Source organism: Gopherus flavomarginatus, chromosome 15, assembly GCF_025201925.1.
Source record: "Gopherus flavomarginatus isolate rGopFla2 chromosome 15, rGopFla2.mat.asm, whole genome shotgun sequence".
Lineage (NCBI taxonomy): Eukaryota > Metazoa > Chordata > Testudines > Testudinidae > Gopherus > Gopherus flavomarginatus.
The window spans coordinates 14330387-14348060 of NC_066631.1; the positions used below are offsets into that span (position 1 = coordinate 14330387).

General features: G+C 47.1%; 3 gene segments (V, D, J or C); all 3 read left to right on the top strand.

Moving 5' to 3' along the window:
- The first annotated feature begins 1332 nt into the window (after window positions 1–1332).
- On the top strand, window positions 1333–2105 carry LOC127035046 (immunoglobulin lambda variable 5-37-like). The segment is given in 2 exon segments: window positions 1333–1427; window positions 1558–2105. Coding segments are annotated over 2 exon segments (447 nt in total).
- Window positions 2106–8793: 6688 nt separating this feature from the next.
- On the top strand, window positions 8794–9547 carry LOC127034972 (immunoglobulin lambda variable 5-37-like). The segment is given in 3 exon segments: window positions 8794–8887; window positions 9004–9357; window positions 9519–9547. Coding segments are annotated over 3 exon segments (429 nt in total).
- Window positions 9548–11751: 2204 nt separating this feature from the next.
- On the top strand, window positions 11752–15722 carry LOC127034973 (immunoglobulin lambda variable 5-37-like). The segment is given in 4 exon segments: window positions 11752–11804; window positions 15024–15086; window positions 15210–15556; window positions 15718–15722. Coding segments are annotated over 4 exon segments (468 nt in total).
- Window positions 15723–17674: the final 1952 nt, after the last annotated feature.

Below are 17674 nucleotides of genomic sequence, written 5' to 3' on the forward strand. Positions count from 1 at the left end.
GGCACCTTAGACCTCTCTTAGGCCCTGATCCAGAGCCTGCAGAAGTCAACAGTAAGACCCCCATTGACTCCAGCAGGCTTTGGGTCAGACCCTAATGCCTTCTGAAGCCTTGCTGATGCAGCGTAATGAAATCATGCTCCACAGAACAGCTATCTCAAGTAGTGCCGCACATATATTCCAGTTCATTATTCATAAGTCTCCACTTGACTGAACTCCCACCGAGGTGCACTGATGCCTGGGATGGACACATCTTTTTATATCTTGTCCAGGAGCATTCTTTTAGCGGGAAAGAAAAAGTGTCACAAAAACACATGTGAATGTCTTAGCTTAGAGGCTCATGTCAAAAGTGTTCACTCAGCCATTCTGGACTCTCTTTGATGTTTCCACCTGCCAATAAATGATGCAGCCATTCAATGGAAATGCAGAAATAAGACCATGTGACTTAGGGGAGCAGTCAGATATCACGAATAATGATTCAAAGTGAATAGCGTATGACCGTCTAGTAACTGAAACAAACTCACAGGAAGTGTCTGTTAAACAATTCTAAATAACAACCAATGTTGTAACAATCAAAATAGGTTTCTGGCTAATTTGTGAAGAGGAAAAAGAGTAAAATTCAATTAATAGTTTCCCCACCTCAAGTTTCTGGGCAGGGCAGTCTCAAAGCTCCATGAGGGTAGTTATGGGGGGACTCAGGTGTGCTTGGTTCCCAAGCCGTTTGTGGGTGGATTATTTGTGTTCTGACATTATATCCCTTCTATATGACGTGTCTCCAGCTCTTCCTGCCTCCTTGGTGGCACCAGGGTGACTGTCTTGGACACCTGGAGAACAACTTTCTCGCCTTTCTTTTCAATCTCGGGGGGTAAATACCCCTTGTGGGGTGACTCTGATCTAGGTATTCTAATAAGCCAATCTCCTGCGGGGAAGCCTGAACTTATCTTTTCCTTCTGCATTGGCAGGGCTCAGTTCTGCGACACTCTTTGGTCATGCAGATCATTTAGCCAGAATATACCCGGTTTCCCACCCTACCTGTAGCCCCTTCACTGCTGTAGGTTTAACTTTGAGCAGAGCAATGGGGTTTTATAGCTCCTCATGGAAATGGCTAGGCTGCTTCCATCACATGCTTGAGTCAGCTGTGGTTACTACTGGAGCACAACTGAAAAGCCCTTTTATAAGCCAGGAGCTACTCAAGGAAGGTCAGTCCCCTCCCCTATGGCTATCTCCCGGTGGTGACACAGACCTGCAGAAGAGAGCGGATTAGCATAAAGGGTGGAGCTTGGAAGCTCCCTCATCCTCGAGGGTTAATATAAGGCCAAGACACTGTAGTGTATGTTCAGTGTATCTGGCTGTGACTTTTCCAACAGCCTGAAATCTCCTCATCATGCTCTGGGCTCCTCTCATCGTCCTGTTGGGGACGTGGTGCACAGGTGAGAATGGGGGAAGGGGAGAAGATGAAAAAATTCCTGTTCCCCACTCTGCAGAACTCGTCCCCTGCAAGGTGAGGTACCAGGCTTGGGTCTCTCTAAGTGCTAACACCTTTTACCATTGTATCCCCAGCCTCCAGTGCCCAGCCTGTCCTGACTCAGCCGCCATCCATAGCCGCATCCCCTGGACAGACAGTGAAAATCTCCTGTTCCATGAGCAGTGGGGTCACAGTGCAGAGCTATGAGCAGACTTGGCTGCAACAGACGCCTGGCAGCCCTCCGCGACACCTGCTTTATTACTATAGCAGCATGAGCAGGGGCTCTGGGGTCCCCGACCGATTCTCAGGGTCCAAGGAGAGCTCCAGCAACATTTGGTATTTGACCATCACCAATGTCCAGGCAGAGGACGAGGCTGATTATTACTGTGCTGTGTGGTATGGCAGTGGGGGAGTGTCTCACAGTGATACACCCACATGGGGAAGTGAGACAGAAACATCCCCTAAGGAAATCACATCCTCCCGGGCCAGGGTCTGAGCTGGCAGCTGTTCTGGCTGCAGAGGGTGGGGTCTGGCTGTGATATTGTCTGTTGATACCAGAGACTTGACTGCGTGACGCTCACTGTGTCTCTGTGCAGGGAGTAAGGAGTTTGTTGGGTCTGGTGCTGGTGGTATCAGGTTCTTCCACCTTTTCCTTCTCGGTTCGGTGTCAAGTGAACTCCCAAACTCTGAAAGTGAATCTGAGTCTCAGCCACTGGCTCCAGCTGGTCCAGTCTGGACACCATGAGTCTGCAGTGATTTCACTCTCAACCATTAACCGGCCTAGGGTTGTTCCGAGGTTTCACAGACTTTTCCATGACCCTGCTCTGAGTTTGTAAAGCAGCCCCACAGCAGGTGAGAGTCTCTTGTGTTTGTGTTTCAGTTCCTCCCCAGCCTGAAAGAGAACAGCTCTTCTTGGTCTGTGTTTCCCACCCCTCCCCACATGCCCTGCAGGGAACAACCTGCCTGTTAAGTAATAACATTTGTGATAGAAACGACGGTAGAAATGTAACCACTAGGAGGAGCTCGTGATCTATAACATGTCAACGATAAGAGAGTATCCATAGCTCGTTCTAAGGACCCTTTCTGCTACAAGCTGCTGAGATCCAGAAGTGTGTCTAGATTACAGGGGCATTTCATCTATAGTAAGAAATCTCACATTTATGACTACTACAAATCCCACTACGGAATGTACTATTACTAAATACTAATGAGCTGCATTTCATAGCAAGTTCCTTTCAAGAACTGCAGGATACCTACAGAGGTTACTGACTTACGGTTCACAATACCCATGCAGGCTATGAGAAAGGCCTTTTTACAACAAGAATGACATTCATAACCATGACACTCCCTTCTACCCACAAATCCCAGCTGAACAAAAACCAAAAGGTAAAAAGTAACCCCTCAAAACTAATCAGCGAGGAACAAAAACCTAACAAACAAACAAGAAAAGTAAATGAATGAAATCTACAAAATCTAACCCACAAACCCTGCCCCCAGCAGAGTTTCTACCCTGAGTAGGATCAGAGACTCCATTAAGGTCTCCATTGTTGCTATCAGTTTTACATGGCAGGTGCTCAGATGCTGTGGTGATGGGTGGTGGTATAAAACCCCTAGATAAGATAGGAGCCTCATTTCATTGATAAGGAAATTTGGGCTCACAAAAAGTTAGACTTTGGCCATAGTCATTTAGCACGTCTGTGGCAGGGCTAGGAATCAAACCTGTATCGCCTGACTCCCAGAGCACTCTTCCAACCTACAGCTCCTGCTTCCTCTCAGCTAGTCTACTCTGGAATTCCAGCACCCCCACCTCCCATCTGTTCCTGGTACCTCCTCATTCCCTAGTTTCATTATGGGTGACTAGGGACAATGAGAGGGAATAGGAGGAAGGTCAGTGCAGACAGACATGGATCCTATCAGGAGCCCATTTGAAATATGAAATATACAGACTCCAGGAAAGCATCCCTCCTCAGGACAGCAATTAGCATGTATTTACCGATCAGCAGGTACTTCAGGGCTGTCCTGTATTGGGCCTGGTGTTGATGGGTCTCAGGTTTGAGTGGGTGGGCAATGTGGCAGGTAGATTCCCATCACACAGAATCCCCATGCCCTTCCACTGCCCCCAGACAGCAGACAAGTTTCCTCATTAGTCCCAAGTCTCCCACGTGGAATATCAGCCCATAAAGATCCCTAATGAAGAAGCCAAAACACCTGCAGCCCTGCCGTGTGGCCTGGAGAGCAGAGAAACTGTGGCTGCTGGCAAAGAACAGCTACTAAGCACATGCATCCCTAGCCACAGAAACCTCACCCTCCCGTATCATCTGCTGATTCCCTGTGCCCTACAATTTCCCATTCCCACTCCCCTAGCTTTCCTTTTTACTTGTTAATCCTGGGCAAAGTGTATCAATTTCACTCTCCTCATTCTCAGACACTCAGGAGTTGTGTTTGCTCAATCCGTGAACCAAGTGTGAGCCTGCATGCAAACCTGGGAACTGTCAGGTCAAAAGAGGAAGGGTTGGGAAAGTTATAAACTACTGAAAACAAGTGTTTAGAATTGAAACCATCCCACAGTCTAATCTCCAACAGCCACCCCTGTGAGTGCTCAAATTCGCCCTTACAGAGTCAACCTTACGGAAGTGCAACTGAACCAGTGACTTATACTCAGGAGCTTCTTTCCAAAGCATTGGTCTCCTCTCCCATACAGAGGTGAAAGTAAACCAGTATGGTCCAGTACAGTGTACCGGCAAGAGCCTCACCAGCTTCCTCGGCGGGGATTTAAAGGGCTCAGAAAGGCTGCGGGGAGCCCAGAGCCCTTTAAATTTCCTCCCCCCCTTCACCTCCAGCAGCCCGGCTGGGGCCAAGATTTAAAGGGCTCAGAGCTCTTCCTTGTTGCAGATACTCTCACAGCCACAGGTTTCAAAGATGAGGATGGTTCTGGAGCAGGTGGCAGCCCCATTATTTTAGGAACAGGATGTCCCGGGGCTGTGCTATCACCTATCCGTTGGCGACAGGGGACACCTGAAGATGCTGAACTGTTGCAGGATTCTTTATATGTGACTGGTAATTTGCACATTTCAGGTGGTGGCTGAAAGAGGCCATTGCTGGTGGCAGTTTCTCATTTGTTTTGTTGATACATAGACTTTAGGGTCAGAAGGGACCAATGTGATCATCTAGTCTGACCTCCTGCACAAAGCAGGCCACAGAACCCTACCCATCCACTTCTATAACAAACCCGTAACTTATGTCTGAGTTATTGAAGTCTTCAAATTGTGGTTTGAAGACCTCAAGCTGCAGAGAATCCACCAGCAAGTGACCCACGCCCCACGCTGCAGAGGAAGGCGAAAAACCTCCAGGGCCTCAGCCAATCTGCCCCGGAGGAAAATTCCTTCCCGACCCCAAATATGGCGATCAGCTAAACCCTGAGCATGTGGGCAAGACTCACCAGCCAGCACTCAAGAAAGAATTCTCTGCAGTAACTCAGATCCCACCCCATCCAACATCCCATCACCGACCACTGGACATACTTTTCTGCTAGTAATCAAAGATCAATTGCCGAAATTGAGCTATCCCATCATACCATCCCTTCCATAAACTTATCAAGCTTAGTCTTCAAGCCAGATATGTCTTTTGCCCCCACTACTCCCCTTGGAAGGCTGTTCCAGAACTTCACTCCTCTAATGGTTAGAAATCTTTGTCTAATTTCAAGTCTAAACTTCCTAGTGTCCAATTTATACCCATTCGTTCTTGTGTCTACATTGGTACTAAGCTTAAATAATTCCTCTCCCTCCCTAATACTAATCCCTCTGATATATTTATAAAGAACAAGCATATCCCCCCTCAGCCTTCTTTTGGCTAGACTAAACAAGCCAAGCTCTTTGAGTCTCCTTTCATACGACAAGTTTTCCATTCCTCGAATCATCCTAGTAACCCGTCTCTGAACCTGTTCCAGTTTGAATTCATCCTTCTTAAACTTGGGAGACCAGAACTGCACACAGTATTCCAGGTGAGGTCTCACCAGTGCTTTATATAACGGTACTAACACCTCCTTATCTTTGCTGGAAATACCTCACCTGATGCATCCTAAAACCACATTAGCTTTTTTAAAGGCCATATCACATTGGTGGCTCATAGTCATCCTATGATCAACCAATACTCCGAGGTCCTTCTCCTCCTCTGTTGCTTCCAGCTGATGTGTCCCCAATGTATATCTAAACTTATTATTAATCCCTAAGTGCATGACCTTGCACTTTTCACTATTAACTTTCATCCTAGTACTATTGCTCCAGTTTACAAGGTCATCCAAATCTTCCTGTATGATATCCCGGTCCTTCTCCATGTTAGCAATACCCCCCAGCTTTGTGTCATCCGCAAACTTTATTAGCACATTCCTGCTTTTTGTGCCAAGGTCAGTAATAAAAAGGTTAAATAAGATTGGCCCCAAAACCGATCCTTGAGGAACTCCACTAGTAACCTCCTTCCAGCCTGACAGTTCACCCTTCAGTACGACCCGTTGGAGTCTCCCCTTTAACCAGTTTCTTATCCACCTTTCAATTTTCATATTGATCCCTATCTTTTCCAATTTGACTAATAATTCCCCACGTGGAACCGTGTCAAATGCCTTACTGAAATCGAGGTAAATTAAGTCTACTGCATTTCCTTTGTCTAAATAATCTGTCACCTTCTCAAAGAAGGAGATCAGGTTGGTTTGGCACAATCTACCTTTAGTAAAACCATGTTGTAATTTGTCCCAATTACCATTGACCTCAATGTCCTTAATTACTTTCTCCTTCAAAATTTTTTCCAAGACCTTACATACTACAGATGTCAAACTAACAGGCCTATAGTTACTCGGATCACTTTTTTTCCCTTTCTTAAAGATAGGAACTGGGTTAGCCATTCTCCAGTCGTACGGTACAACCCCTGAGTTTACCGATTCATTAAAAATTCTCGCTAATGGGCTTGCAATTTTATGCACCAGTTCCTTTAATATTCTTGAATGAAGATTATCTGGGCCCTCCAATATTGTCCCATTAAGCTGTTCAAGTTTGGCTTCTACCTCAGATGTGGTAATATCCACCTCCATATCCTCAATCCTGTTTGTCATCCTTCCATTATCCCTAAGATCCTCATTAGCCTTATTAAAGACCGAGGCAAAGTACTTATTGGGCCATGCCTAGGTTATCCTTAACCTCCTTTCCATCCTCAGTGTGTAGCGGTCCCACTTCTTCTTTCTTCGTTTTCTTCTTATTTATATGGCTATAGAACCTTTTACTATTGGTTTTAATTCCCTTTGCAAGGTCCAACTCTACCTGGCTTTTAGCCTTTCTCACTTTATCCCTACATGTTCTGACCTCACTAAGGTAGCTTTCCTTGCTAATCCCACCCTTCTTCCACTCCTTGTAGGCTTTCTACTTTTTCTTAATCACCTCTCTGAGATGCTTGCTCATTCAGCTTGATCTACAACTCCTGCGCATGTTATCCAGAGCTGCTTGCCTTTTTCCACAGTACAGGAAAGATACCAGGGAGACGTGGGCTGATGATTCTGAAAAAGCTGCAGTTGGGTTGGGCTTCAGTTACCTCCCTTCAAAATTTGCTCGTGACACTGAGCAAGGACTACATGATTCAGCTGCTGCTTGGTTCTTCCTTAACTCGGTGCTTAGGTCAGGCCTGGACATGTCCTAAATTCAAAGTAAGGCTCCTAATTTATCAAGCCATCAACAAGCAAAGGCGTGGCTAGCTCCTAGACTATCATCTCATCTTTGATGTGTGACCATGTCTGAGTGTTTCTGCTCTTTGCCCTCCAAAGGGCTCACGCTGTAGGTAATGGGAGCAGGCCTAGCAATGACAGCAGGTGCTTAAGTTACTGACATGCCACAGCCAATATCTCACACTCGTTCTTGGGATGGGAAGAAATCATTTTTCTTTTGCACAAAGCTAGGGCGGGAAATGAGCAGTATTCACATAGATCATATCTCACCAGCCTTCCCCTGACCGGACCAACACCCAGACCCAAACCCCCAAAATCCAAGCATTGTTAGACTGTCACTTTGGGTGTATGAAGCAGTGTGGCTGTGAGCAAGACGTGGAATGCCAACAGGCATGCGAGACACACAGAGGCTGCCGTAGCTTTTCTGTTTAAAAGTGAACTTTCAAAGTGCTCTACAGTTCCCAGACAGAGTCAGATTGGCTTGGAAGTTTGTATGCTGGGAGAAGGCCTTGGGTACCATTTAGGGTCATGGTCAAAGGGCTCCTGAGATACAGCCCTTCCTCTCCTGGCCAATGACGTGTTTAATTTTAGTGTGCTCTGAAAGACCCGAAATAGCCTCTGGGATACAATTTGGAGGTCATTTGGTGAACAGAGCATCCCCTTTCCCCGCCCTGTTTCTACAATGAAGAAAACCGCCCAGGGGACTCCAGCAGAGTTTTAATTGGTGATGCAGACAGCAGTGACGCAGCAGACATGCCATGCTGAGCTTGGGAGCAAACTGAGAATGAGTGTGTTCCATACATGCCCCAGGCCCACAACCCAGACTTCAGAGGAGCTAAGAATGGATACACTTGGTCCACACCAAGCCATATCCACAAAGGGACGTAGGTGCCTAGGTCCAGTTGTAGGCACCACTGTGACCCACAAAATCCCTGCTCGGCTGTTGCCCAACACTGTAGGTGCCTAAACTCACTAGGCAGCAACATATTTGCTCTAAAAGTTCCCCGGGCACCTGTGTTTCTGCCCCAGCATGATTCTCAAACTGTCCTGCCTACCTTGACTGTGGGACTTGATCTGGTGGATGTGCTCACAGGCCACCGAACTCCACACAAGGCCACTGGGGAGGAGACAGCCTCCCTTATAAAATGTAGCTCAGTAGTTCGGGTATTCATCCCTGCTTGTGTTTCCGCTCTCTGCTTCATGAAGAGAAGAGATCTGAACAGGGATCTGCCACCTCTCAGATGAGTGTCCAGAGATGAGGAGTACGTCCCCCTCCTAACCCTGAAGCAGGGAAACGACAGGCCGAAAGAGGAAGGATTGGGAAAGTTAGAAATGACTGAAAACGAGGGGGTAGAATGGAAACTGTCGCACAGTCTGAACTCCAGCAGCCTCCACTGCGAGCGTTGAAATGAAACCTTGATCCTGGCAGACGGTCATTGCTGGAGTGGAGCTGAGCTAGGGACCTTACACAGCAGGAGCTCCTCCCTAAGGGATGGTCTCTCCTCCCACATGCCCAGCTCTATGTGATCAAAGGACCCAATAAAATAAGAACAAACTAGAATAAAGGTGGAGCTTAGATGCTCCTACCACAGTAGAATCAATATAAGGGGCAGAAACTGTCAGGCCTTCTCAGTGGATCTGGCTGTTTTCTCCCAAGGGACGAAATCTCCTCACCATGCTCTGGGCTCCCCTCATCGTCCTACTAGGAACATGGTGCACAGGTGAGAACAGGGGAGAGTGGGTTAAATAAGTTGCTGCTGAAGCCAATGCACAACCAGACTCACTAGTGGCTGGGGACAGACAGGGAGGGTTGACAGATTTCTACCATTTTTTCCAGGTTCCAGCTCCCAGTCTGTGGTGACTCAGCTGCCCTCAGTGTCAGTGTCCCCAGGAAACACCGTGAAACTCTCCTGCACCATGAGCAGTGGGACCAGCATCAGTGACTACATTGTGTCCTGGTACCAGCAGAAACCTGGGAATTCTCCACGATACCTGCTGTATTACTATTCGGATTCCAACAAGGGCCAGGGCTCCGGGGTCCCGGCTCGCTTCTCTGGTTCCAAAGACACGTCAAGTAACGCTGGCTATCTGACCATCTCTGGGGCCCTGGCAGAGGATGAAGCTGATTATTACTGTGCTATGTGGAAGAGTGGCACTGCTGTTCTACACAGTGACACAGACAGATGGGGAAGTGAGACAAAAACACCCTTCGCTCCTCTCCCCCAACCTGGGCCCTGTGTGCAAAGTTCACCCTCTGCACAGTTTTGTCTCTGGCTGTGACAAATCACACAACGGTTTATGAGCAGGAAATTCACAGCTATTTCCTGCTCCCTCCTCATTCTCCTTCTGCAGGATGGGGATTATCACCTTCTTCTCCCTAAGAGCCAGCATCCCCTCTGCTATCAGAGTGGGGAGCAAGAGACAACACTCCTATCACAGCCATAAGTGTCAGCACAATTTAATCCCTTCTCAGATCTCCCCAAGGCCTCCAGCAAAGACAATGGAGTCAGACCCTGAGATTTCTGATGCAGAAACACATCAGAGGCAGAGGGGTGGATGGGTATAGAGGGGAATGGGGCATGAGGCACCACAGATAAGGAAACCAAGGGCTATTCAGGCAGCACGACTGGCTGAGAGGGGTTGGCAGGGAAGATTTCTGAGCTCAGTTTTGGCCAGTGTGAGCCTGACACCAGAGGAGCCATTAAAGGGCGGGATACCGCAGAGACCATGCCAGATGCAAGAATGAGCAGCAGGAGACAGGGCTGGTGTGATGTTACACCCCATAAGTCTTTATGGATATATGTTTATCATATGGATATGTCATAACTGAGGTATATTTTATGCAAGATGGGTCTTGTAAGGTATCATTCGAAAGGTTACAATTGACTGAATGTGATTATACAATGTCTGTGCATTTTTAATGTCTGTGTCTAAAGTTAGGAATATTGACTATGTTACAGTTACAACTATGTGTGTATTTGGGAGATAACCACCAGACAACAGGCCATTAGCCTTGATGGGCCATTAAGAAGAAAGAATAAGACTTCGAAGATAAAACAACGAGGAGTCCTTTTGGTGCCTTAGAGACTAACAAATGTATTTGGGCATAAGCTTTTGTGGGCTATAACCCACTTCATCAGATGCATGGAGTGAAAAAAAGCAGGCAGGTATAAATATACAGCACATGAAAAGATGGGAGTTGCCTTACCAAGCTGTGGGGGGGGGGTGTCAGTGCTAACGAAGCCAATTCAATGAAGCTGGATGTGGCCCATGTTGACAAAAAGGGGTGAATATCCACAGAGGAAAAATTACTGCAGAACTGGAATTAATTTCCAAACCTGACACAATCAAATTAGGCCTGAATAAAGACTGGGAGTGGCTGGGTCACTACAAAACATAGTTTTCCCTCTGTCGATACTCACACCTTCTTGTCAACTATTGGGAATGGGTCACATGACTGAATTGGCCTTGTTAGCACTACAAAAAATAATTTCTCTGAAGAGAAGAAGATAGTAATTTTCTCCTTCCTGAGAGGTGTCCTGGACCTAGCTCTGACACTACTAGGTCAGGTGGTCCTGTCACCTGGCACTAAACACCATCCTGGATTTCTAGTAATTTTCCGCTAAAAGGAGGGCGGGAGGTCAAGAATGGGAAACAAAAGATTCCTGACTTGTATATATCTGGGGAGTACGGCAAACAAGACTCGTCTCCATTGTCTTCCTGCCCAAGAAGAAAGACTGCTGAAAGTACCTGAAGAGACAAAGGAACTGAGCGGTAGACAGGCTAGGGCTGAGTCCAGACTAAGACAGGAGTCTAGTCTGTCATGAGAAATAACTGGAACTCTAAGCTATAGAGATTCTGCAACTTGTCTAAACAACACTTAGGGTGAGAAATTATTTCTTGAAACGAGTCTCTTTAAGATTTTAAGCTTAGTACGCACATTTTGTTTCATTTTCTTAGTAATCTGCCTTGTTCTCTTTGCTATTCCTTATAATTACTTAAAATCTGCCATTTATAGTTAATAAACTTGTTTTTTTTTAATTCTTAAACTAATTTTGTGCAATTATTATCTGGGGGCAGGGAAGAAGCTGTGCATATCTCACCTCACATGGAGGGAGAGAGAGAATTTTTATGTGCTTTTGCTGTGCTGATTTTTCTATACAGCGGAAGACAATATTACTTTGGGTTTACTTCTCAAAGGGAGCATGCACACGAGTGCTGGGTGAATCCTCTCACATAGAGCTGAGTTCATTCTGTGTCTGCAGCTGGGTGTGGCCTTTTGTTTATGTGTGTATGTGTGTGTGTGTGTGTGTGTGTGCTATAGAGGGCTTGAGAGCCTAGCTCAGCACAAACAGGGCGTGAAAGTCCAGGCTGCTGGAAAGGGTGGGCTCAGTGAGACCCCAGAACCTCAGGTGACATCCTGGATGAGGGGGGTCCAACCTGTCACAGCCAGAGTGGAGAAATGTATCAGCACAGAGGTGATACTGACCCCATGTGAGCAGATGGAGATACTGAAGGATAAGGCTCAGAGAGAGAAAAGGAGAGAACAAGGAGGGAGCCGTGTGGGACTACCCAGAGAAGGGGAATGGGGAAGGAGGAGGAGCTGGCAAAAGAGATGCTGACAGCACAGCCACGGAGGTAGGGGAAATCCAGCCCAATTACTCAGCACCCCAGGCGTCCAAGAGCCCATCATCCCCATCCACCACTCTCTGCACTGGTTTCCCATTGAACAGGGGCCAAATTTAACCTTTAAGTTCCCATCTTCATTGCCCTTCATCAGAGTCACCATCTCTTGCGGTTTTATAGTGAGTCCAGTGTTAATTAGGGGTTTTGCTGAAAACCCCAGATTCTGGAGTCCAGTGATTCCATGAGCACCTCGGCTTTCAGTGACTAGGTAAGGAAGTTTTCAGGCCTTGAGATTGCAGAGAAGATATTGAAAAAGTGACCCTAGCATGCCCAAAAGGCTCGAACCCGTGTGTATATTTATTCATTTCATTATTTCCAGCGGCCTGACTCATAATTTCAGAGCTCATCTCAATTGATTAGACTCTTCCTGTTTGTATGCATACTTCCACCTTTACATATTCTCTGTATGTATAAATATCTCCTGTCTGTGGGTTCCATTCTATGCATCCGAAGAAGTGAGCTGTAGCCCACGAAAGCTTATGCTGAAATAAATTTGTTAGTCTCTAAGGTGCCACAAGTACTCCTGTTTTTTTTATCAGATTTTGCTTCCTTTTGTTATCTTGTTAAGTTCACGCCCTTTTATCTGTATAAATAAGATAGTTTGAGTCTTGCATGGTGCTCACATTATCTGGGTGTATTAGCAGAGCGCTTTGCTAATAAAACAGAGTGTTCTGACAAATTGTGAGTCCTGAGTCTAACTATGACACTGCTACTCATTATATATGAGAGTAGTAGCCGAACCTCCGGAATCCTTGATCGATTCTCTGGTGCCAACTCCAGTAACATGGCCACGTTAACCATCACTGGAGTCCAGCCACAGGATGAGGCTGATTATTACTGTCAGGTGTGGCACAGCAGCAGTTCTCAGCCTCACAGTGACCCAGCCAGATGGGGAAGTGAGACACAAACCTCTTGTTGTCCAAGAGAACATGTCACTCTATTTAGATGCAGGGAGGGTTCCATTCAGAGGAGAACGTGCACGTGGGGCTGGGTGGGTGAAGGAGGATATTTTCAATCAACACAGACAGATGGAGAAGTGAGACACAGACCTCTTGTCATCAAAGACAACATGTCCCATGTCCTGTTGGGTCTTCCTTCTGTGGAGCAGACGGTGTGTGAAGGGAAGATATTTCCTCTGTCACAATATTTCCAGCTGCATGTAGGCGACTGGTCACCTACTCTCTGTCCTCACTGGGGATTTCACTGTACAGCAAGTTCTCACTGAGGCTAGAGGAGTGGGAGCTATTTGTAAGCAGGGGAATTCACTTACGGCTTCTTAAAAACATAAAGGAATCAACTATGCATCTCCCTCCATTGCTCCAGCCTCTGTCTGGTCTGACATCGCCAGTGGAGGATGTGGGCTCTCAGAGAAGCTAGGGTTCTATGTCTCAAACCTATACTTCCAAGAATTAAAATACCCTCCCTCCCCTCTGAGCATCTGCCCGGAAACAATATAGTCTCTAATAGGGTAAAACATGAGCACAGAAGCAGGGCAATGGAACACTGCTCCCGTACTCCACCCGCAAACGCCAAACCCTTTGGTGCCTTTGGCCTCTCACTCAGCAACGGTCAGAACCTCTCAATCTGCCCTGGCTGTAAAAGCTGGGTCAGCTCCAGAATTGCTGAGCTGGTTCAGTGACGGCAGGGTGTTTGCAGAAGAACTAGAGGCCTCTGGGCAAGGTTGGGGGATCTCTGCACTGATCCTCAGCTCTTTGTGTCCAATAATGCATGTAAAGAAAGTGTTGGGGATAAGCCATGGTTCGGTCAGCCAGTGTCACCCCCTGCTCACTGTTTGTGCTGCTCATAGCAGATACTTCCCCTTCCAGGGTTGAGATGAGTTACACGGGGCTCTGGTTGGTCACCCATTTTTTAATCCAAGAACTTTAAAAGATAAACAGAGGCTAAATATTCTCAACTGGAGCGTCATGTCCATGTTTGATTTCCCACCTATTTTAATCTGGGTGCTGGGGAAAGGATTTGAGAGGTTCCCCTCCCCCAGTGGCCAATCTGCATGTGAGATCAGCTCCATTGTGGGGAACTCTTGCAAATACCTTTATTCAGCTGGGAACTGGCTTTGTCATGTGGCTTAAAAATGAACTTCATATGTCAGGCACAGAACCTTCCAGAAGGCAAGGGACTCAAAGTAGTATGGGACAGAGCTGGGCTCTTCCTTCCCCAGCAAACATAGACACAAGATGGCTAATGAACATTTGAGGGTCTGTCTTGGTGCTGCTGAGACTCCACATTGTTTTGTGTCGTTGGTGATGTTTCTAGCACTTTCCCAATTGCCAAGAGCAAAGAGCCAGGAGAATTTCTGTGGAGAAGGCTCCTCAGACTGTGATGCATCTCACTGGTCTTTAGTAATCAACAATGACAATAACGCTTCATTCTTCAGTGGGATTTTCAGTCCTAGCTCTCAGCACAAGGGGCAGCAGAGTCACCGCTCAGTTCTCTGAATTCCATTTTCTGCCCAATTAAAACTGCTCATGAATAAACAGAAGCTCATGTAGCCCAGATGGGTGGCCTGGAGATGATGGAAATAAATCATCCCAGTGAGCAGAGAACAGCTCCTAATACTGTACATTGCCAGACACAAACCCAGATCCTCTAGTGTGGGCCCTTAGATGGGAGAATGGAACTTTGCAGAATCCCCCCATTTCCTCCTTAGCTCTGCCCTAGTTGGCTCCAGAAATGGTTAATCCTGGGCAAAGTGTATTTATTGCCCTCTCCTCCTTCCCAGAAACTGCTGAGTTGGTTTCTGATCAGTGTGAGTGATCAGTGAACCCTCAGGCAAAGCAGGGAAATGACAGGCCGAAAGGGGAAGCATTGGGAAAGTTACAAATAACTGAAAACAAGGGGTTAGAATGGAAACCGTCGCACAGTCTGAACTCCAGCAGCCTCCACTGCAAGCGTTGAAATGAAACCTTGATCGTTGCTGACGGCCATTGCTGGAGTGGAGCTGAGCTAGGGACCTTATAGAGCAGAAGCTCCTCCCTAAGGGATGGTCCCTCCTCACATGTGCCCGGCTCTCTGTGATCGTAGGAGCCAATCAGACAAGAACAAACCAGCATAGAGGTGGAGCATAGATGCTCCCGCTTGTCCAGGAGGATCAATATAAGGGGCAGAGTCTGTCAGGACATCTCAGTGAATCTGACTGTTTTCTCCCAACAGCCCAAAATCTCCTCACCATGCTCTGGGCTCCCCTTATCCTCCTACTGGGGACGTGGTGCACAGGTGAGAACAGGGGAAGTGGGTTAAATAAATTGCTGCTGAAGCTAATGCACAGCCAGATTCACTAGTGGCTGGGCACGGACAGGGAAGAGTTGGTAAATTTCCACCATATTTTCCAGGTTCCAGCTCACAGCTTGTGGTGACTCAGCCACCCTCAATGTCAGTGTCCCCAGGAAACACCGTGACACTCTCCTGCACCATGAGCAGTGGGACCAGCATCAGTGACTACTATGTGTACTGGTACCAGCAGAAACCTGGGAATTCTCCACGATACCTGCTGTATTACTATTCAGAGTCTAGCAAGGGCCAAGGCTCTGGGGTCCCTGCTCGTTTCTCTGGTTCCAAAGACACATCCAGTAACGCCGGCTATTTGACCATCTCCGGGGTCCTGGCAGAAGATGAGGCTGATTATTACTGTGCTGTGCGGAAGAGTGGCACTGCTATTCCGCACAGTGACACAGACACATGGGGAAGTGAGACAAAAACACCCTTCCCTCCTCTCCCTCACCCTGAGTCTTGTGTGCAGAGTTCACCAGTTGCACAGTTTTGTCTCTGGCTATGACTAATCACACAGCTGTTTATGAGCAGGAAATTCACAGCTATTTCCCGCTCCCTCCTCATTCTCCTTCTGCAGGATAGGGACTATCACCTTCTTCTCCCTAAGAGTCAGCATCCTCTCTGCTATCAGAATGGGGAGCAAGAAACAACACTCCTATCACAGCTGCAAGTGTCAGCACAATTTAATTCCTTCTCAGATCTTCACCAAGGCCTCCAGCAAAGACAATGGAGTCAGACCCTGAGATTTCTGATGCAGAAACACATCAGAGGCAGAGAGGTGGACGGGTATAGAGCGGAATGGGGCATGAGGCACAAAGATAAGAAAACCAATGGCTATTCAGGCTGGCATCACTGGCTGAGGGGGGTGGCAGGGAAGATTTCTGAGCTCAGTTTTGGCCAATGTGAGCTGACACCAGAGAAACCATTGAAGGGCGCGATACCACAGAGACCATGCCAGATGCAGGAAGCAGTAGCAGGAGACAGGGCCAGTGTGACCTTACATCCCATATTCTTTAGGGTAATATGCTTATCATATGGATATGGCATAACTCAGACTTATTTCAGATGGGTCTTATAAGGTATCACCGGAAAGGTTACAATTGACTGAATGTGATTATCCAATTTCTATGACTTTGAAGATAGTCATTTCACTCCTTCCTGAGAGGTGTCCTGGGACCTAGGTGATAGACTCCTAGATCAGGTGGTCCTGTCACCTGGTACTAAACACCATTTTGGACTAGTAATTTTCCACTAAAAGAAGAGGGGGGAGGTCAAGACTGAGAAACAAAAGATTCCTGCCTTATGTAAATCTTATTTCAGGCTGGGGAGTAAGGCAAACAAGACGCATCTCCATTGCCTTCCTGCCCAGGAAGAAAGACTGCTGAAAGTGCCCGAAGAGACAAAGGAACTGAGCGGCAGGACAGGCTAGGGCTGAGTCCAGACTAAGACAGGAGTCTAGTCTGTCATGAGAAATAACTGGAACTCTAAGCTATAGAGACTCTGCAACGTGCCTAAAACAACACTTAGGGTGAGGAATTATTTCTTGAAATCCGTCTCTTTAAGATCGTAAGCTTAGTATGCGTGTTTTGTTTTATTTGCTTAGTAATCTGCCTAGTTCTCTTTGCTATCCCTTATAATCACTTAAAATCTGCCATTTATAGTTAATAAACTTGTTTTTGTTTATTGTTAAACCCAGTTTGTGCAATTATTAACTGCAGGACCAAGAAGCTGTGCATATCTCTCCTCACATTGAGAGAGGGCGAATTTTTATGAGCTTGCGGTGTGCAAATCTTTCTATACAGTGCAAGACAATATTATTTTGGTCTTACTCCCCAAAGGGGGTGTGCACACGGGTGCTGGGTGAATGCTCTCACACAGAGCTGACTTCAGTCTGTGTCTGCAGCTGGGTGTGGCCCTAACTGTGTGTCTGTGTGCATGCATATGTGCATGCTATAGAGGGCTTGAGAGCCTAACACAGCAAAAACAGGGTGTGAAAGCCCAAGCTGCTGGAAAGGGTGGGCTCAGTGAGACCCCATCGCCTTATGGGGGGCGTCCATCCTGTCACAGCCGGAGTGGAGAAATGTATCAGCACAGAAGTGAGACTCACCCCATGTGAGCGGATGGAGATACTGAAGGATAAGGTTCAGAGAGAGAAAAGGAGGACAAGGAGGGAGTCCTGTAGGACTCCCACAGTGAACAGGAGTGGGGAAGGAGGAGGAGCTGACAAAAGAGATACTGACCGAGCAGCCAGGGTGGTAGGGGAAATCCAGCCCAATTCCTCAGCACACCAGGCATCCAAGAGCCCATCATCCCCAGGCACCGCTCTCTGCACTTGTTTCCCATTGAACACGGACCAGATTCAACCTTTAACTTCCACCTTCATTGCCCTTCATCACAGACACCATAGCGAGTCCAGCGCTAATTAGGGGTTTTGCTAAAAGCCCCAGATTCTGGAGTCCAGTGATTCCATGAGCACCTCAGCGTTCAGTGACTAGATAAGAAAGTTTCCAGCCCTCGGGATTGCAAAGAAGATG